We start from the raw sequence: 21,355 nt of genomic DNA on the forward strand, positions 1-21,355 counted from the left end.
GGAGACCCCGGATCGAATCCCACGTCGGGCTCCCGGTGCATGGAGCCTGCTTCTCCCTCTGCCTGTGTCTCTGCCTCTCTCTCTCTCTCTGTGACTATCAATAATTAAAAAAAAAAAAAAAAAAGAGTAAGGCCTTTCCACTCTCCAGTTGTGGTACAACAGTATAACATTTGCTAACCATTGAATGAAAAGAACACTGGTGAAACAGACAGACTAGGCCTCAGGCCAAGCTCTACTGTAACCCCAGGCAAGCCACTAACCATCCCAGACTGTGCTTTCCATAAGGCCTGCTCTCCTTTCCTCCCTGGGTCGGTGAGATTCAAGAAAAATGCTAAATAAAAGTATTTTGAAAACTGACATACTGACCAAAAGTAAGGTGGGACTCATAGCTCTAGGGACAGGCAGTCCTGTTTGCACAGCCCTGCCTCCAAGCCTCTCCACACCCTCAGCATCTTCAAGACTTGCTTGGTCAGTCTCTCCTTTCCATGAAGCCTCTGAGGGGCTTCTCAGTGCTGTGTTCCTGTTTCCACTTCTGGCTACACTGTTACAGTGATTTAAGGATCTGAACAGGGTCAGCGTCTTAACTCTCCTCTCCATTCCTGGGGCCTGCAAGGACTGGCACTGTTGGCTAAATGTAATTTGGATACTCTACTTGGATAATGGATAAACAAACAAGGCTACCCCAAGCCACAATAGGGCCCACCAGCTCTAGACTGCCGCACTCAATAATTCATCTTTTACTGCACGCAACCTTTTCACGTTTTGCTTAACTTACATTTAATACTAGATGCATTTGTCTCATCTCCCTATTGGCCATCAGCTTTAGAGACTGAATCCTGTACCTCTCAGCACCCCAAAAGCATGCCTGGGCCTAGACCTGCCCCTGGGAAATGCTCAGTAAGCATTTATTGCCAGACAGTTCTTAGGCCTCAGTCACCTGATCAGGATGTGTGATAATTGCCACATGCCAGACTTTGCAAAAGTAGTGATTCGAAGCACAAGGTTTGGAGCCAGGCAGTGGGACATGGGCAAGTTACTTAACTGCGCCTCTGCCTCCATATCTGTAAAACAGGCATAATACTGTATTGACCTCATAGGGTTGGGATGAACATTAAATCATTGATACATATAAGCCCTTAGAACAGTGTCCATCGAACAAAAAACTCACCCAGTTCACCGTTGCTGTTACTAGCTGAGACTGATGCTGCAGTTTTGAGAAGGCCCAGTTCTGATCCCTGCAGCTGTAAAGAAGGGGAGCTGTGTTGCTCGTAGACAGTAGCTTTCTGTTTCAGGCCCAGGCCTCTGAAGCCTCAGTATGTGACTGAGGGTAGCAGACCATGCCACCCCCAAATATGCTGCTCTGGCACATTAATTATTTTGAGCTGTAGGCACTTGAAAAACAGCAATTGCAGGGAGCAGCTTTCTCTAAACTCTTATCTGCCTAAAGACAGATCCTCCAAAAGGAAGTCAGTTGTCATAAACCTCCTCCCTAGGAGTTTCTGCAACTGGGAAAGATTGACTCATCACAGGAGAGACGAGAAGTGGACACCACACCCAGACAGATTTTGTCACAAACTATCATACCTCTCATCTGTTCTTCTAAGGGCCCATTCATCTTTCCTAAAAATCTCCCCTAAGAGGCCTACATCTCCCCCTCCCTTTTCCCTATTAAGATGCTTAATCCTGAATTCTAAGCCACCTAGGGAAGTTAGTAATTTTTCCCTCAGTGTCTCCCATGTATACATGAGGAATACATGTCCATAAACTTCTGTTTTCCTCTTATTACAGAGGTCTCAGCTAAAAATACAGATGGGTAGAGGTAAAATTCCCTCTCCTCTACATGATGAAATTTAGTGATTTAGTAAGAGGATTTCCAGAATCTTGGCACACTCAGCAGAAATACTGAAGATGTGACCAGGTGCTCATTGAGGCCCTATGGGAAGCTGAATATCACCACATCAGAACCCTTTCCTTAGGGGCCACAAGCTCTGGGAAGCAGAAATCCTGAAGTGCATGGTGCAGGGACAGGGCAGAGGCAACCCAGCATCAACTACCTTGTTCTTAACTGTGTGCCTTCTTTGTAAGCGAGACCCACAGTCCCTCCCCTGTTGAGGAACCTGAGCCAAGTTGCCTGGAATGTGCTCTGCACAAGTGCTCAAACATTACAGTCACTTATCAATACAGCCTTAGCTCATGTTGGTCCTTCTGCTAGGAAATACTTCTCATTAGACTCTACCTATAAAAAATTCTACCAGGCCTCCAAAGCACAGCTCAAAAGATGCCTTTTTATTCATTTAACCAAAAATATTTGCTCAATGCCTGCTTATTTGAACTAGATCTTCTTTTGGGGATACCAAGAGGAAGAAGGAGTGCAGAGTCTAGTGCACACAGCCAGGCAAATAAACAAATATTGAAATTCAGTGCAACGAGGGACTATCATAGAAGCACGTACAAAGTATAGTGAGGCCCTTTAAGCTCTCACCCTGCAGGGAAGACAACTGACTACAATTAAATGGCTAGAATAGTTTCAATTTGATAAACGTGTTATTGAAGAAAATAAAAATCAGTTAACATGAAAGAAAATGGCTGGCAGGTTGGATGGTCAGGGAAGAGTTAGGTCTCTAGTGAGGCCAGAGTGCGATGATGGGAAGAGCTTGGCCTTGAGGGTAATTTGAGGAAGGAGCAAATGCAAAGACCTGGAAGTGGGGACAATGCTAATGGCAATGAGCATAGTGATTTTAGGAATAGAAAGAATGTCATGTGTCTGGAAAGTACTGAAAGAGGAATGGTGGGAGGTGAGCCAAGTTGAGATTATAGCATAAATACAATTTTACACATATATATTTTTTATTCAATGTTATAATGTAAGAATATTCTTGATTGTGAAAAATGACTTGTAAACATTTTTTAATGGCTGTATTAAAAAAATAATAAAAAAAAGTTTCATCCTGCTTGAAAAAAAAATCATATGAGGTACACTCCTTTTACAGAGATAGTCCCTGCTCAGTCTTCAGGACAAGTCATTGAGGAGAAAGGCAAAAAGCCATGGGAGTTAGGCTACCCCTCTCCTACAGTTATCTTTATTGCCACTTTTGGGTCCCTGTGGTAGAGGCTCAAAGTGGCAAAAACCCCAATGACCAAACCCCAGGGACTGTTGATTATATCCTGTTTCTATCATAGAGTGTCAGCCCCAGAAACTTCTCCCTCTGGCCTTCTTGCTCCTTTCTGTGTATTGCCCATCCATTCTACTCTGATGGTTTGAGGTGAAACAATGTAAAATCTCAGGTGTTCCCTGGTATAGACCACTTCCTTTTACAAGGAACAAGCAATGCTGACAAGGCTCTCTTCCAGAAGGTAGCTCTTCTTTCTCCTCTCCTAGGCTAGCCTTTGGCTTCTGGCTTCTCTGGAAAGCCACAGGACTCTACCAGCTTCTCTCTGCCGACACCTTAGTCTTCAGGCCTTGAGCTACAGGGTCTGCGGAATTCCTGTCCATACTCATGTATCCACTTGTTGGCCACTGGGAGAGAACAGGGAAGAAGAAAACAGTCTCAACAGAGCAGACAGCAGCAACGCTCACCCACAGGATCACGCAAAAGCCACTTACACTCTGTATCCTGGGCAACTCCTTTGCCTCACCCTAGTCTCAGCCCTGCTACAGACTACAAGATGTTGCTATTAGCAAAGATAAATAGCAAAGAAGACACTGTCCCCTAGAAAGAGTCTCTGATAGGTCCTGTCTACTATAGACTAATCTTTAAACCTTAGGTACTAAGGTCACTCACTCTTCATTCATGTATTTCCTTAAAGTCCACCTTCCCCCTGGTGCAATGAAAAATAAGGGATGGCTTCTCTTGGTAATGTCGATCTCAGCAGGAGCATCTCTCATCTACTTTTTTTGTCTTCAGATCTAAGTGCTTTTGGGCCCAAATACGACATGAATACATCTGCTGCTTATTTATCTATTTGTTTCTTCCTTGTTTGACCATCTCTTCATGGGGAGGCACTAGATGGGACACAGGATGGCTTAATGGTTCTTTCCTCGGCTTAGATGACTGGAACTTATGACCGTTTTCCTCATCAGCTGCGCTCAGGAATCAAGGCCTATCTGACCAGGTCAATAAGCTTTCACTGACATCTGCTCTGTGAGAGGATCTCTGACCTTTAAGGCTTCCAATCTGTTGGGGCCAACTAACCTACAATCTGATCATCTCAGAATAAGGTGGCACTATAATGAAGCTTTTGGAATTACAAAGCTATACTATTTTCCATCTACCCCCGTTTCACTTTCCTCTGAACCCCTCACCCATTCTGATGCCTCGAAAGGCAGGCCTTACCCCACTTATCTCCCACCAGGACAGGACAGCCGGCATGAAGTGTGTCACCATCCCCTTCACCACTCCTATGCAGATTCCACCAAAACAGAGCTGCATTCTAAAAACAAAATGGCCCACCCCAGAGAGAGTCAGCCCAGAATTTCAGTCCTTCGGAAGTACATGACAATGACTAAGGACAAACGCATGCACATCGTTAAACATGAAAACTGTCCATGCAGGTTGGGGGCAAAGCATGCACAAAATGGTATAAGTTGCCATTCTCCCATTCATTCATACATGCAGCATTTATTGAGGGCCAATTCTGCTCTCAGAAGCCCACAGTCTTATAGGAGAGACAGACCTAAAAACCGAGCAGGACAAGACAGTGTGGCAAGTGCCAGGAGGAAGGTGAACACGTGCTGTCATCGGATCACTGAGGAGAGGCACTCAGCAAAAACCATAAAGTGGAACAAAAAATTCCTCATACAAGGAAGAACTTAATTCAGATGCTTAACCTTCCTCAGGCACTTACTAATAATACCCCCAGGAAGCAGGCTTTATCATAGTCCCCAATTTACCAGCAGGGAAGTTGAGGCTTTGGAGCTGTGAGTAACGCAACTAAGAAGGAACAAACTCGAGACTCAAACCCAAATGTTTTTTACTTCAAATCCTGGTGTGTCCTTTTTTGCCCTATGCACAGGTTTTTTGTTCCCCCCCTATACAATCCCTATAGACTTAGGTTAACCTTGGCTATTAGAAATAGTCAAAGCCCAACGTAATGAAGAGCTTTCTAGGATACACTGACAAGCGTACACATTCCCAAGTCTCAAAGAGACAACAGTCCCCTGAGTACTCAAAGATTCCTGCATTTACTTAGGCAACACTTAAGATGTACCTGGCACTGTGCTAAGTGTTTTATAGGCATGATGTTATTTATATATCTTCATTTCATTCCCAAATTAGGTAAAGGCTGTGAGGGAGCTTTACTGATCTGAAACTAGAGGAGAATGAATCCTCTTATCACATGGCCCTCCTCTGTGCCTCACCTAATCTCATAGCTCTTATTTCAGTATGTTGTCACTGCCTGTTAACTTCTCTGCGAGCTCTTGGAGGACAAGCACTACAAGTTTTCCTCTGTACCCTCAGTGCTTTCAGCCCTGAATGTTTACTGAATGAATGACTAAGGGGACCTCTTGTTCTGGAAGATCCAATGATCACTAAAATAGGGTTCTTACCTTTGAGGAGTTCTATTGTAATAGAGAAGGCAGACATGTAATCATCTACTTGTAATATAAATAGTCATAAATTTAAAATAAATTTTAAATTTAAAATTTAAAAATAGAGGCACAAGTAACATGTGGTCATCCAAATTAAGGAATTATCTTTGATTTTGAGAAATCACAGAGAGTAATGAAAAGATATTTCATCCCTCCTCCCAGGAATAAGCTTGCAAGCACAGACAGCACGGAAGTTCAGGTATTAGTTCTGCATTCTTATTACCACCATGTGCTGGGACCAGACCTCCACTCACCTTGACCACAGGCACGCTAAAGTTGGCATAGATGAAGGCAGTGGCTCCTCCAGCTTCCACAGAGCTCAGCTACAATGCCAAAGAGCCAGTGTTGAAATAGCCCCTGACTACCCAACTCTACCTTACCTGACATCTGATGTCATTTCTACACAGAATTCTTAACTGTGTTTCCCAGTTTCAAAATACTTATTGAAAGATAACCCCCCAATGTAGGAATTAAGGGAGGCTACTCCCTAGCATATCAGTGTTTGTCTGCAGTGCCATACAAGGACAGCCTTTAGGAAACCCCCTTTCTTTATCCTTCCAGCTAACATCCTTATTGAGGGCTACAATAAGTAGATTCAAAGTTTGAGACCCTCAGGAAGAAATCTAGTTTATATCACAACCCAAGACATATACCCCCAAAATAAAAGTTTCATAAAACATTCTTACTACATGAGATACTCTTTGTTATTTTCCATTTTATTTTATTCTGTTCTAGTTCAGATTTCTTAAATGCTGACCACATCCACTAAATTAATTTCATAGCCCACTAATGGATCATGGCTTACAAAACACTGTTTTTATTACAACTAGTTTTCAAAGTTGTAATTGTAGGAACCTCTGATTGCAGCTTTGGCATGTTTCCCAGACCACTCATCCTACTCTAGATAACCTCAGCTACAGAGTTTCACCACTGGTATATTGTAGAGTTGTAGATGTGTTTTCTTAATATGAAGTTTTTTTTATTGTCAAAAAATATGTTAAAAAATTTTAAATCCAGGAAAATACAAATATTACTTAATCATCAAGAAAAAAGGCACTGTTTACATACTAACTTACATACTAGTAACTGGCATTTATTTATTCAGCACTGACTATATGCTAGACATCATACTTAATCCTTACAGACACATTATCTCACTTATTCCTCACAATCCTATAAGTCAGAATTGTTATTGTTATAATTCATATTTTACAGATGAGGAAACTGAGTCTCAGAGAGATTAAGTACTTTACAAAAGGTCACATCACTCTAGTGACTAAGCCTGATTTGAAATGAGCGACTGCTAACTAGAGTTCCTGCTCACAATCTTTATGCTATACCCTTGAACATTCAGGTTATTTCCAAATATTTACTATTATAAGCAACTCTTAATAAGTCAAATCATTTTTTCATTTTACACAGTTCTCATAAGAACGAGTCTGGACCATTATTGAGTCAACAGTGTATGAGTACATTGAGTATTTTTGATACATACTGCTAAATTATTTTCTCACCAACAGTGTAACATGACAGTGCCAGTCTTACCTTACCCTGTGTATCAGAGCATTTGTGGATTTCACCACATTCACCTATTAGGAGTTAGGACATTGGCACTTGTTAGAAGAAACTGAATTGACATGATGATTCAGAACCTAGAAATGGCAGTGGTGACTTTTTGGCATTTCTTGGCTCCCCCTGTAGCCCCTTGGGAAAGTCAGTGAGAGCAACAATTTGCTCCTGTGTTCAAGTAACTAACAGGATAAATCTGTTCTAAACCCTGTTGTCAGCAGCTGGGTATAAGAAAGATATACAGGGAGAATCTGCACTTTCCTGTGTTCCTTTACCTGTGGTTTTGGAGTATGGGGAGAAGGAATGACTTAACAAACAAATTGAAAAGAGAATATGACCTGTGTGCTCTGAAGATCCTGAGTAGGACTGTAAGATGAGTGGAGTGGAAGTAAACATTCTACCGTTTTGTACTGGGACTGATCTTATCTCCAGGTGGAACAAAAAATTACTAATTTGATTTCAGCTCAGTCCTCTACATATCTTATAGACTATTTTTTCCCTACAATATTACTCTCAGATTCTCCATAAACCTTAATGTTTGTTATTAGAAACGTTTATAACCGTTTTTACCCCAACCTGAAGATGAAAGAATTGGGATAACCTAGCACTTACTAGGTACCACGATGCCAGTGCCCCCTTTAAGGGGTCCTATACCTGCTTGTGGGATGCAGTGATTGAAACCTATTGGATAAAACCTTACAGAGTGACATCCCCTTACATTATCTTATCAGATCCTCCTGACAACCCTTTGAGGAGGCACAGGACAAGAAAACAAGTTCAAAGAATTGATGTGATTTGTGCTGAGGCCACATATTAAGTGGCAGAATTGGAATTAGGCCAACTAACTTTAAGTGCATCCCATTCCACTGTCACAAATGCTTATAACTTAAATGTACATGCACACATGTGTATATACTCACCCCTCTCTACACTTACTCACTCACTTACTTACATACACACACTTGCATTTTGCCATTTAAAATTGCAGGGCTCTTGTGTCCACGCTACCCTTATCATAGTAACTGGGCCTCGGTAACCAGGGAACCAGCGGTAGGAGATATTAGGAAGGTACAGAACAGAGAGACACTGGCCCTCAGATGTCCTATTCTTTGGTTGATACCAATATTCTTCACTGCCTGTGACTTCCCATGCCATCTCGAGTCATCAACCAGAGATGCAACCAGCTGCTGATGTAAAACATTCTCCCTGCCTGAAGAGCTGACATGCCTCTACGGCTGATCAGAACACTCAGAATGACCACTAGAGGCCAGACTCTGGAAGTGGGAGCCTTCTGGTTTTGCAGGAAATATAAAACCGAGTCATGTGAAGAACTACGATGGAATCACCAACATTACAGATCATAAAGTGTGGTCTCTGGGGATGCCTGGGAGGCTCAGTTGATTAAGCAACTGCCTTTGGCTCAGGTCATGATCCCAGGTCCTAGGATGGAGCCCTGCATAGGACTCCTTGCTTAGTGGGGAGCCTGCTTCTCCCTCTCCTGCTTCCCCTGCTTGTGCTCTCTCTCTCTCTCTCTCTCTCTCTGTCAAATGAATAAATAAAATCTTTTTTAAAAAATGTGGTCTCTGGTTGTCTTTTCTTGGCTACACTGTGGAGACCACACAGCAGTGAGAAAAGAGGGAATGCTGGAAGGGGCAGAGGGTGGGTGGGTGGTGTGCTATTCTAATGAGCCTGAAACCAGCACTTCAACTTTGGATGTTATGTAGAGCTCTTCTATTAACATGTTTATCCCTTCAGTTAACAGTAATACTCCTCTTACAATTTAAGTGACAGATGACTGAAATATGACTGGTCCATAGAGAATGAAGTAAACCCACATGATCTGCAGGGAAGGGGTTAGGTGAGATAATAGCCACTAGGTTCGGGGCACCTGGGTGGCTCAGTCTGTTAAGCATCTACCTTCTGCCTGGGTTGTGATCCCAGGATCCTGGGATAGAGCCCCATGTGGGCTTTCTGCTCAGTGGGGAGTCTGCTTCTCCCTCCCTCTGCTACTCCCCCTGCTTGTGCTTGCTCTCTCTCTCTGTCGAATAAATAAAAAATCTTTTAAAAAAATAGCCACTAGGTTCAATTCCTAGAGTCAGGTCAGAAATTAGGAGAGGAAGCCAATTTATTTAAGGGGGTATCATGCAGATTTTCCAGCAGATTATATGGGAAGATAGGAAAGAGAGTTTTCATGACATATAAGACAGCAACATTGGGGTACCCCGGTGGCGCAGCGGTTTAGCGTGATCCTGGAGACCCTGGATCGAGTCCCATGTCAGGCTCTCTGCATGGAGCCTGCTTCTCCCTCTGCCTGTGTCTCTGGCTCTCTCTCTCTCTGTCTCTATGAATAAATAAATAAAATCTTTAAAAAAAAAAAAACAGCAACATTTACTGAATTTCTCAGTAGACCTCTCTATTCTCTCCTGTAATCTTAGCTGTCTCATTTCTCTTTCCTCTTTCCCCTCATGACTCCACAACCTTGTCTATGGGTCCGTGCTTTCCAACACTAACTAGTCAATGGGGCCTCAAAGAAAGACTCTCTCCCATCCTCTTCCTGTGTAGGTCAGGTCCCAGGTTTCTCCTAATTCCCATCCTAATCACTGCCTATGATAACATATTTAAGTCTATGTGCAGTAAGCTCTCTGTGGGCAAAAGAGAACTCTTGACTCTTATTTCTTTATCTCCTATAGTGCCTAAAAAAGATGCTGTCTGAAAGTCACAAAAGTCTCAGATTTTTGAGCTGTATCAGATAAAATCAGTGTCTGATATTGCTTTGAAAACCATAAAATAAAAGCATAAAATAAAATAACTGCTTTTATTAAATCATTAAATAATGTCATTAAATAAGCCCTGGTCCTTCCAAAGCAAGACTCACATAGATCATAAATGTTGCAACTCGGTTCCCAGACTTCATTCTATACAGTGGGCTGGTTGGTGACTGAAACAAAAATAGAACATATCATTATTTTATGCATATGGCACCAAAGTGACAGTCAGGATTCCAACATAATATAGGGAGAAAAATAGGCATGTTGCAGATGGGATATAGCCCTGAGCCATACCTATTTCAGTGTCTACCTTTCCTGACAGGTACTCAGTTTTTTTTCTTTTACTAATTTATTAGATACTCATTTAAGTGAACTGTATACAGTTGATCCTTGAGCAATATGAGTTTGAACTGTGCAGGTCCACTAGTATGCAGATTTTTTCAATAAGTACTGTAAATGTGTTTTCCTTATAATTTTCTTAATAACTTTTTCCTCTAGCTTTATTGTAAAATTACAGTATATAAAACATATATCAAACAAAATATGTTAATCAACTTTATGTTACTGGTAAGGCTTCTAGTCAACAGTAGGCTATCAGTAGTTAAGATTTTGGGGAGTCAAAAGTTATATACAGATTCTTGACTGTGTAAGGGGTTGGCCCGTGTTCAAGAGTCAACTTACTAATCAAACAATTGCTTGTCAGTAGTGAAAGTACTATCTATATGAAGTTAATTTCAGGTTCAGTGAAATAAAGAAATTAGTAGATACACTATTATAGATAATTATTCTATAGGAACACCAAGTCATAAGACTGGAGTTCCCAATTACTTGCTAAAGAGACCTACCTTTGTCACAGAACATTTTAACTGAGACATAATTTACATAATTTTCATATTATAAAACTCACCCACTGTAAGAGTATTTTTCAGTGAGTTTTAGTAAATTTTAACAGTTGTGCAGCGCTCCTACAATCCAATTTTAGAACACTTGCCTCAGCTTAAAAAGTTTCCTCATGTCAGTCTGTGGTCAGTTGCTATCCTACCCTCAACCCTGGACAACCACTGATGTGCTTCCTGTCTCTATAGTCTTGCCTTTTCTAGAAGTTTCATATAAATAGAATCATAAAATATGTAGTCTTTTTTTGTTTGGCTTCTCTGACTTAGCATAGAGTTTTAATGGTTCATCTGTATTGTTGGATGTATTAATAGTAGTTCATTCCTTTTTATTGCTGAGTAGTATTCCATTGTGTAGATAAAGAAAATTTTGTTTATCCATTCACCTATTGATGAGCACTTGGGTTGTTTATAATTCTTAGCTATTACCAATAAATCTGTTATAAACATTCTTGTACAAGTGTTTATATGGATATATATTTCTTTTTCTCTTGGGTAAAATACTTAGCAGTGAAATGGCTGCATCATATGTAGGTGTATATTTAACTTTTTAAGAACCTGCCAAACAGGAGCCCCTAGGTGGCTCAGTTGGTTAAGCTTCTGCCTTTGGCTCAGGTCCCGATCTCAGGGTCCTGGGACTGAGCCTGTCAGGCTCCCTGCTCAGTGGGGAGTCTGCTTCTCCCTTTCCCTCTGCAGCTCCACCCCACTCATGCTCTCTCTCTCTCTCTCAGATGAATAAAATCTTAAAAAAAAAAAAAAAGAAAAGAAAAGAAACTGCCAAGTTATTTTCCAAAGCGGCTGTACCATTTCACATTCTCAATTAGCAGTGCCTGAAAGTTTGGGTTCTTCTACATCTCCATCAACACTTGATATGATCTTTTTTATTTTAGCCACTGTAATAGAAATATGGTGCTATTTCGTGGTTTTAATTTCTGTTTCCCTAATGACATTGAGCATGTTTTCATGTGCTTATTACCCATTCATTTATCTTATTTGGTGAAGTACCCATTTAAATAATATATTTCATTCTTTTTTTTAAGATTTTTAAAAAGATTTTATTTATTCATGAGAGACACAGAAAGAGGGGCAGAGACATAGGCAAAGGGAGAAGCAGGCTTCCTGTGAGGAGCCTGATGTGGGACTCAATTCCAGGGCTTGGGATCACTTAAGCCAAAGGCAAATGCTCAACCACTGAGCCACCCAGGTGCCCCTATTTCATTATTCAAAATAGTAATTCAAATAAACTCATTTTTAAAAATTGAGTTATGGGGTGCCTGGCTGGCTCAGTAGATAAGGCACACAATGCTTGATCTCGAGCTTGTGAAATCAAGCCACACATTGGGCATACAGCCTACTTGATAGATAGATAGATAGATAGATAGATAGATAGATAGATAGATAGATAGATAGATAGATAAAAAATATTTTTTAAAAAAAGATTTTATCTATTTATTTATTTGAGAGAGAGAGCTTAAGCAGGGGGAGGGGCTAAGGGAGAGGGACAAGCAGACTCCCTGCTAAGTGCAGAGTCAACTACCCAGGGCTCAATCCTAGAACCTGAGATCACTACTTGAGCTGAAGTCAGACATTTAACCAGCTGAGCCACCCAGGGGCCCCTGAGTTGTCTTATTATTGAATTAAAAGTTTTTTTATATATTTTGAATACAAGTCCTTGGTCAGATACAGGATTTCCAAATGTTTTCTCCTAGTAAGTGGCTTGTCTTCATTTTCTAATGGTGTTTTTGAAAGGCAAATGATTTTAATTTTGATGAAATCCAATTTTATCATTTTTATTTTATGGATTGTGCTGTGTTAATTTTTGTATATGATGTGAGGTAAGGGTCTAAAGTTGTTGTTTTGCAAGTGGATATACAATTGTCCCACCACCATTTGTTGAAAAGAGTATCTTTTCCTAATTGAATTTCCTTGGCACCTTTGTCAAAAATCAAATGACCATAATAAATGTGTGAGTTTATTTCTGGACTTTGTTCTGTTCCACTGACCTATGTGTCTGTCCTTCTATCAAGACCACACAGCTCTGATTACTGTAGCTCTATATTACATTTTGATATCAAGTAGTGTGTATCCTCCAACTTTGTTCTTTTTCAAAATTTTGGCTGTCCTAAGTCCTTTGTATTTCTGTATATATTTTAGGATCAGCTTATTAATTTCTTTTCTTTTTAAGATTTTATTTATTTATTCATGATAGACATAAAGAGAGAGAGAGGTAGAGACACAGGCAGAGGGAGAAGCAGGCTCCATGCCGGGAGCCCGACGCGGGACTTGATCCCGGACTACTAGGATCGCACCCTGGGCTAAAGGCAGGCGCTAAACCACTGAGCCACCCAGGGATCCCCCAGCTTATTAATTTCTATAAAAATAAGCTTCCTATAATTTTGATAAAGTTGGGTTGGATCTATAGATCAACTCTGGGGAAATCTTTTATCCTCAAATATTATTTGTTGAGGAATACCTGGATGGCTCAGCAGTTGAGCGTCTGCCTTCTGCTCAGGGCATGATCCTGGGTCCCAGGATCAAGTCCCATATCAGGATACCTGTGTAGAGCCTGCTTCTCCCTCTACCTGTGTCTCTGCCTCTCTCTGTGTGTCTCTCATGAATAAATAAATGAAATCTAAAAAAAAAAATTATTTGCTGAATACACATCAGCAAAGATGGGCAGTTTAGATCATGAGAAAAGGAAAATGACAATCTTCACTGAGAAATCCCAGAGAGAAGTGAGACAGAAGACACCATGACAGGGCACATTTTTCTCCCCACTAGCAAATTTTGGAAAGGGGAATGGTGGCCCAAAAAGAAATGAGTCAGCAGCACTCAGCTTAAAACCAAGGCTTTCAGACCTTCCTGGAACAAGAGGCTTCGTTCTAAGATTTCACTTGGTATTCCCTGAGAGCATTATAAAGGCTCTGCCTCAGAGAAATAAATAATACCCTGGTTCCCTAACCCAGGAGATTGATCATTGACCCTGTAGTTACCGTAGCATGGTCAAAGTGAGGCTCATAGTGACCACCAATTCCGTAATTCACCACCTGGAGATACTCTGCGTAGGGCGGCTGGACATCAAGGCCTGTAAGAGCACCAATGCGGTGGTCAAGGGTCACCAGCAGAGGGTCAACCGTGTCCTTCAGCCAGGCACTAAAACACACCACAAGTTGTAGCATCAATGATCTGATGATGCCAGTATGACTGTGTCTGAATGGATGAGTTGTATCAATTGCAGGAAGGAAGGAAGGAAGGAAGGAAGGAAGGAAGGAAGGAAGGAAGGAAGGAAGGAAGGAAGGAAGGAAGCCTAAAGACACACATAAGCAGACACATAGGTGTAACAATACACAGTATGTACCCATGTGGAAGCATTTGGTCTATGAAAGAAGTGATGGGAGACAAGGCTGGAGAAGTAAGTTCAGGACACGCTATAAAAACCTAAGGATGCCATGGTCATAAAACTGATCTTTGTGGGTGTTAAATACTCAGTGAAGGTTGGTGGGCAGGAAAGTGATTTGGTGACTAAGTTCACTGGAGACCTTTGAAGGACAAGCTCCAGTGAAGTTGTGAAGACAGAACCAATATTTGAAGGGGTGCAGAGTTATGGCAGGGAAAAAAGAGGCAGTGAGGGTCTCAAATTCTTTACCTGAAAAGTAAAGAGAATACACCTACTCCCTTAAAAGCAATGAATCTAAGTAGAAGGTCAAATTTTCTCTTTGACACTACAATGTCAGAAAGGTTAGAAAAGCAATGAAGTAAGGCCATATAGACCTTCCGAAGTTTAGAGAATAGCTCCTAGTATGAAAGGTCCCTAAATATACCAGACCAAAGAAGTTAAACCAAATGATTCCAAATCAAAGCTTTCACTATTCACTTTACTTCCCAGGCAACAAACTATCCACTCATCCTGAGTTCTGGCCTCTCCCCAAGTTTGTCACTGTCTCCCATGGCTCCGATGGGGATCATCCTCTTACTGATCATAAGTCCTGTCTTTACAGTACAAATCAAGGGCTGCAGGGGGGTGAGGGCAGGGGTTGAGGGGAGAGGAGAAAGCTGGGCTCTCTCAGCTGAATCTGCCTCTCTAGAAGCCATCAGGTCCAGAGATTCTGGCCACCATCCTTCTTGCCTGAATGTTGGCAAGTCATGCTTTGAATATGAGTCAGGAGACAGGAATGGAACCTCATAAAGTCAAACTCCAAATGGGAACAGGAATGAATTCTCTGGAAAAGCAATCCTGGTTAGGAGGACATCTACACACTTATTTTCTGGTTTCCAGCATAGAAACTTTGTCAAGTCTTTCCCTAAGGGCCTCCTAGTAAGTTCTGAGAGCCTGTAACAACCTGTGAAAGGCCCTTGGGTAAGAGGAGTAGAAATTTCTCCCTCTCAACAAGAATGTAGGGATATAAACATGAACTAAGGGTTCACTAGCAGCATTTCTGGGTGACCGTTGCTGATCATCCGTCAGTCAGCTATACCACCTGTCCAAGGGCAAGCAGCAAGTATGACCAGAGTCCCTGCCAAGGAAGGACCCCTCTTACCTTTGGCTGATGCGGTACTCCACTGGCAACTGCTTCTCTCCTGATGCCACCACAGATCTCTGTAGCTGATATGGTAGAAGTAAGAGAAAATACAAGTTATGATGTGAAGGGAAGGACTCTGTTTTCATAGACATGCCCCTCTCTTCAATGTAAACCTAACAATTGCCAGTTCCTCCCTAATTTAAAATATTTTGCACATGCTACTAATTTAGTGACAGCCCTCGATCTCAAAAACAAAATAAAGTGACCAAAAAATCTAAGTTCAAAATAACCTTTAGGGTCATGTCTGGTAGACAGTAAGCACTCAATAAAAGTTTGTTGAACTGAAATAGAGTGATACCCTTTTGCCTCTGAGATTGTGAATACTGTCAGAATAAGGGCTGTTTCTCACTATCTTTGTATCCTAGTGGCACAGGATCTGGCCTATGGGAAGCACTTAGTGTTTGTCGTATTAAATGAACACCTCCAATGAGGAAACTCTCCATCCTCAGAGGTAGCCTGCTCCCCTTAAACAATTCCAACAAAGCCCTTCCTTTTTTTTTTTTTTTTTAGATTTTATTTATTCATTAATGAGAGACACAGAGAGAGAGAGCGAGCATGAGCGGCAGAGGGAGAAGCAGGCTCCATGCAGGGAGCCCAACGTGGGACTCAATCCTGGGTCTCCAGGATCAGGCCCTGGGCTGAAGGCAGCGCTAAACTGCTGAGCCACCGGGGCTGCCCAACAAAGCCCTTCCTTACAAAAAATCAAAATCTGTTTTGCTGCAGCCGCCTTGATTATGTGGGGGGAGGGGGGTAAACCCCAAACAGGCTCAAGGTCACTAATTTAACTAAATGTTTCTATTTTGTTCTGAATGTCTAGATATAAATTTTAAGTTATTTTTAAATAAAGTGGCTTCTAACTGTAAAAGCACTGTACTGGGGATGGAAAGAGAAAGATTTACATAAGGATGTGTCTACTTCTGCATCTGTCAGAATGTCAGCTCTATGAGGGCCAGTTTTTTGTCAGTGCTGTGTCCCTCAAGTCCAGAGAAGGCTTAGCAGGGAGTAGGTAGGTGGTCAATACTGGTGAAAGGAATGAATGAATGAATGAATGAATGAATGAACCAGAGTCCTATGCTTAATGACCCAGCCCTGGCATTTCACATGCAGTCAGAGCAGAGCACGGAGCAATGAACTACACAAATTCTCTTTCTTGGAGGCTTCTATAGTATTATCATTCCTGCTACTAAACCAGGTAGACAACTTTGGAAGTATTATGCTGACTGAAGTAAGTCAATCGGAGAAGGACAAACAGTGTATGTTCTCATTCATTTGGGGAATATGAATAATAGTGAAGGGGAATATAAGGGAAGGGAGAAGAAATGTGTGGGAAATATCAGAAAGGGAGACAGAACATAAAGACTTCTAACTCTGGGAAATGAACTAGGGGTGGTGGAAGGGGAGGAGGGCGGGGGGTGGGGGTGAATGGGTGACGGGCACGGAGGGGGACACTTGACGGGATGAGCACTGGGTGTTATTCTGTATGTTGGTAAATTGAACACCAATAAAAATTAATTTATTAAAAAAAAAAAAAAGGAAATTTCAGTCTCAGTTTCCTTGAACCCATTTCCCCAGCTATAAAATGGGGCATGTGAGCAACACCTTCTTGGGAGTTCCTTTCAGCCTATCCTGAAATTACTGACTGAAAATGCCTCTCTCTAGTCCTTCACCCAGCATCCTCCCCTGAGCCCCTTCTAGAGGAGAGAGGAGAGACTCTTAGAGGAGTTGCTGCCTTATGCCTTCTGGGGTAACATCAAATCCTAGGGAATCTCCATTCCAGTCCCCTCCCCATTAAGGAACCACCTTGCATTTAATTCCTTTAACAATTATTTGTTGTACACCAGCAAGTCATTCACTTTTGGGGACAAATATTTATTGGCTGTTCTCTGTGCTGAGCACCATACTAGGGACTGGAAATTCAACACACGGAGCAGATATAAGTCCTGCAATGGGACCATCATGGACAAGCACAGGGCACTAAGAAAATATTAAGAAGGAGCATCTAGTCCCTTATGAGGGACAGGAAGGCTTCTCAGGATACCCAAGAGACAACTGGAATCATACAGGTGAAAAGAGGCCAAGGAGAGAGTGATTAGGCAGGGAGAAGGGTGTACACAGAGGGAAGAGTATCCACAGAGGTCAGGGGGAGCATGTCCCGTTCATGCAGATGCAAGTTATTTAGCGTGGCTGGGGTGTCAAGTGCAGGGTCACACACTGTGGAGGGGCCAGCAGCAAGCCAAGGAGCTTCATAACATTAAAGCGACCCATTAAAGAGTTTAAGCAAGGGCTTGATGTGGTCAGATGCAATCTTTTAACAGTTACTCTGGCAGTAATGGGTATAATACAGGGCTAGGCATTTCGAGAAGCATGGCATATGATCCCTCCTAGATTACAGTCTAATAGAGGAGACAGGATGCTAACACTTGAACCAGCTAGTGATACTAGACAACACAAAAATCGCAGAATAAATGAAAAAAATTAAGTACCAGACAACTGGTGACTTTCAGAAAATGAGTTCAAATAAGAGAGAGGTTATTATACGTGGCTCCAAAAAGTGCTCTGAAAAAAAATGTTCCTACTGAAAGAACCCATGAAAGTGGCCCAGAGTGACAGGGCTAGTAGGCAAAGGGAGGCATGTGGCTTCAACTCAGTCTTCAAGAATGGGTAGGATGTGGATAGAGGGAGAAGTGGCAACAGGGCAGTGTTTGTGAATGGGAAGCTGATGAATCAAATTCAAGCCTCAGGAGAGGCTTCAGTGGCTTGTTTGAATTTAGGTTCCATGCAGCAGCCCCACCCTAAAAGCTGAGGCTTATTCCTGGCAGAGCTGAAGACCAGACAAGGATCAGCGTCTCTACATCAGCTTCTGGAAGAGGGAGAGTGGCAAAGTCTTTGCATGCCAAGTAAACGACCTGGCCGTGAAGGACTGCCGGGTGGGCTCCCTGTCCTGCTACCATGACAACAGAGTTGTTCTAAGGAAAAAGTAGTTGGTGGCCAAATATTATCACTGGCTCACTGAGACGCCAAAGCTATTGAAGATACTTTGTCCAATTGACCAGTGGAGCTTAATGCTCTCAAAAATTGCACAAAGAGGGGGAGCCCGGGTGGCTCAGCGGTTTAGCGCCACCTTCAGTCCAGGGCGTGATCCTGGGGTCCGGGGATCGAGTCCCACATCAGGCTCCCTGCATGGAGCCTGCTTTTCCCTCTGCCTGTGTCTCTGCCTCTCTCTCTCTGTGTGTGTGTCTCTCATGAGTAAATAAAGAAAATCTTTTTTAAAAAAAATGCACAAAGATTCCAGACTTCACTGGAGGGGCTTCTGGATGAGATGATTATTGCTTCTCTAATCCCTCCAATCCATGTGTGCTGTCAGAATCTTCCTTAAAACTAACAGGCCTGATAATGCCAATCTCCTGTTTAAACTGTCCAAGAGCTCTCCCCCTGTGGGATAAAATCCAAGCTCCCCAGCATGGTATTTATAGCACTTCCTGATGGTGTCTCACATCTAACCTCATCTCCGATCACTTCCCACCCCATCACTTGCACACTTGAGCCACCAAGCCTCCACCCCATATGTGGGGCCATTACACATATTGTTTTATCTTCCTGCAATACCCTATGCCACCTTGTTGCTCTGATGAATTTCATATCCACAGGGAAGCCACCTCTGTTTTTCCCTCCCATCTGCTCTTCACCCATCTGCCTTTTCTCCCTCACAGGAAGGTTCACTTTTTGATGCCACCACAGCATGGCTCCCTGCACACACCTCTATTACAGTGTTGCCCATCACAATGCAGTACAAATGTCTGTTTTCCCCCATTATGCTATGAGCTCCTAAAGGGGAAGGGCCAATAGTAAATCTCTGTGAATGTCCCGCCCCTGGTACAATGTCTGGCCCACAGCAGGCTCTGTTCTGTTGAAAGTGACCAAATCATGGCCTGGATGAGCAGCATACCATCAAGGTCATGATGACATAAGTAATTCTGAGACAGCCATTTAAAGAGGCAATGTGCTTATCACAAAGAGGTAAACTGTGTTATTTTTCTAAATAGTTGCCACACTTCCTGGGGGAGGATAAATGTCCTCTCCCATTGGCATCACAACTGGAAGCCCCTTCCCAGCAGAAGGATTAGACACACTCTTCCCGTTGACTGCGGTGATGGCCTCATGCTTTGCCTTAGCCAGTGAAACAGGGACAGGAGCAGAAGCTTTAAGAGCCAACTCGTAGTTTGCCATCTCTGTCTTTTTTTTCTCCTAGAGGACTGGAAATGTCCCAAACGTAGGCAGCTTTGTCAGGCTGATTCTCAAAATGAAGACAGTTTTGCCTCACAGCTGCAGCCAGCCTAAGACAGACACTAATGTAAGTAAGAAACAAATCTTTGTTGTAGCTGTGTCTGAGATTTGGGGGCTATTTGTTGCTGGACATAATTTAGCCTAAGTTAGCTAATACAAGAGGGCAGAATAACAGAGCACCCATCAATGTACCAATAAGTTCCAGGTCCGGCTCTAGCTACATATGTGACCTTCATCAAGTCTCTTCCCCTCTCTGGGCCTCAGTTTCCTCTTTAACAAAATAATCTAGTTAAAGTAGATAATCTTTCCACTCTGAAATTCTGTAAATCTGCACTAGAAAATCACTCCTAGTCCATTTTTTCCACCCTTTAAAAAAAATTTTTTTTCTACCCATCATGTGGAATGATTGACATTGCAGGGGAGGGGGCTTTTTTATGTTTTTTTAGGTTAAATTTACATATATGATATGCGCAGATCTCAAGTGTACCACTTGCTGAATTTTAACAAGTGCACACAGCAGTGTACTCCATGTCCCTAACAAGATATGGAGAGCACATTTTCAACACCCCAGAAAAATGCCTTTGTTGCTTTCCCCAGCGAATCCCCTCCTTCCAGAAGCAACGACTACTGTGATTTTTTTCACCATTTATTTGTTTGATGGAACAGTCGGCATTTTGAATTCCTGGCCTGCTAAAGTGTGTAGTTGTTCAGGCTGCCTGTTCTCACATTCCTGAACCCCAGGCATGTGATGACACAAAGAGAAGTTCTTGGCAGGCTTTAGGGACACTCACCCACGGTTCTGCAAGCCCTCTAATTTTCTGAGCCTCCACGTCATTGACAAAGTCATGGTAGAGAACAACATAGGGTTCCAGGTGGATGACCTCCTTCCGGACAGGCTGGAGCAGCAGGTAGGGGCTCGAATTTGTCTCATAGGAGCAGTAAAGGCTAGGGATCTGGTAGTGAGTAGGCTGGAAGGAAAGCCTAGAATCAGCATAAGAGGTGAATGGTCGAGCAGAAGCCAATGTAGGGAACTACGGCACACACACAAAAAAAAAAAACTGGCATGCAGGAGATTCAGAATGTGGTCACTCTGATACTGTCCAAATAACCTGTTTTGTTGTTGTTTTTTTTTCTAATGCATCAGCCTTTCCCCCCTCACATCATTCCAATTCTACCTTCTGTTTCTCTAGCTTGTTCCCCCTTTCTCTTTCCCTGAGGAATCCTACCTGGGATCCCAGAGTCTGACATAACCCCTCATAGGTGTCTCTGGTCTGCAGGTGGGGTACATTGGGCCTCTGGATGACAGCCTCAGCTACCACCTGATTGGGGCTTTCAGCCAAAAGCTTTTCATATTTCAACACATTTCTGGCCATCCTCTTATTATCTGGACCTAGAAGAAATCAGAGCAGGGATAATACAGATTAACAAGCAATGGTTTCAGGGAGGGCTGCCAAGGTTTCCTAAAGCTTCCCTGTCACACATGACCAGCAACTGGACACCCTGAAAAGCTCCTGTGTCCATGCACCGGAGGATGTAAGGCCCTCACTCTCAGAAAAGCACCTGGTATTAAAAAAAGATTGAGTTAGGCCCAGTAGATCTGAGGGTACAAAGGACTTTGGGAAGGAAAGTGGTATTTAACACTATTAGAACAGGGATCATGGGGATCCCTGG

At 42.5% G+C, this 21,355-nt stretch overlaps 1 protein-coding gene across 3 annotated transcripts in view; it reads right to left on the reverse strand.

The window, feature by feature from the left end:
- Positions 1-2,829: 2,829 nt before the first annotated feature.
- Positions 2,830-21,355, reverse strand: part of P4HA3 (prolyl 4-hydroxylase subunit alpha 3) — a 41,305-nt gene continuing 22,779 nt past the window's right edge. For 2 of the 3 annotated variants that reach the window (XM_055320677.1, XM_055320676.1), the window contains exons 6-13: positions 20,911-21,074; positions 20,476-20,652; positions 15,359-15,423; positions 13,814-13,973; positions 10,035-10,097; positions 5,845-5,913; positions 4,335-4,431; positions 2,830-3,517 (exon numbers count right to left, since the gene is read on the reverse strand). In XM_055320677.1, coding sequence (XP_055176652.1) covers positions 3,447-3,517; positions 4,335-4,431; positions 5,845-5,913; positions 10,035-10,097; positions 13,814-13,973; positions 15,359-15,423; positions 20,476-20,652; positions 20,911-21,074 — 866 coding nt within the window. In that variant the 3' untranslated portion in view covers positions 2,830-3,446. Of the gene's footprint in view, positions 3,518-4,334; positions 4,432-5,844; positions 5,914-9,254; positions 9,501-10,034; positions 10,098-13,813; positions 13,974-15,358; positions 15,424-20,475; positions 20,653-20,910; positions 21,075-21,355 lie in introns of those variants that run through there. The other variant, XM_055320678.1, reaches the window with a different exon arrangement.

The sequence above is a fragment of the Nyctereutes procyonoides genome, unplaced genomic scaffold (assembly GCF_905146905.1).
Source record: "Nyctereutes procyonoides isolate TBG_1078 unplaced genomic scaffold, NYPRO_anot_genome, whole genome shotgun sequence".
Classification (NCBI taxonomy): Eukaryota; Metazoa; Chordata; class Mammalia; order Carnivora; family Canidae; genus Nyctereutes; species Nyctereutes procyonoides.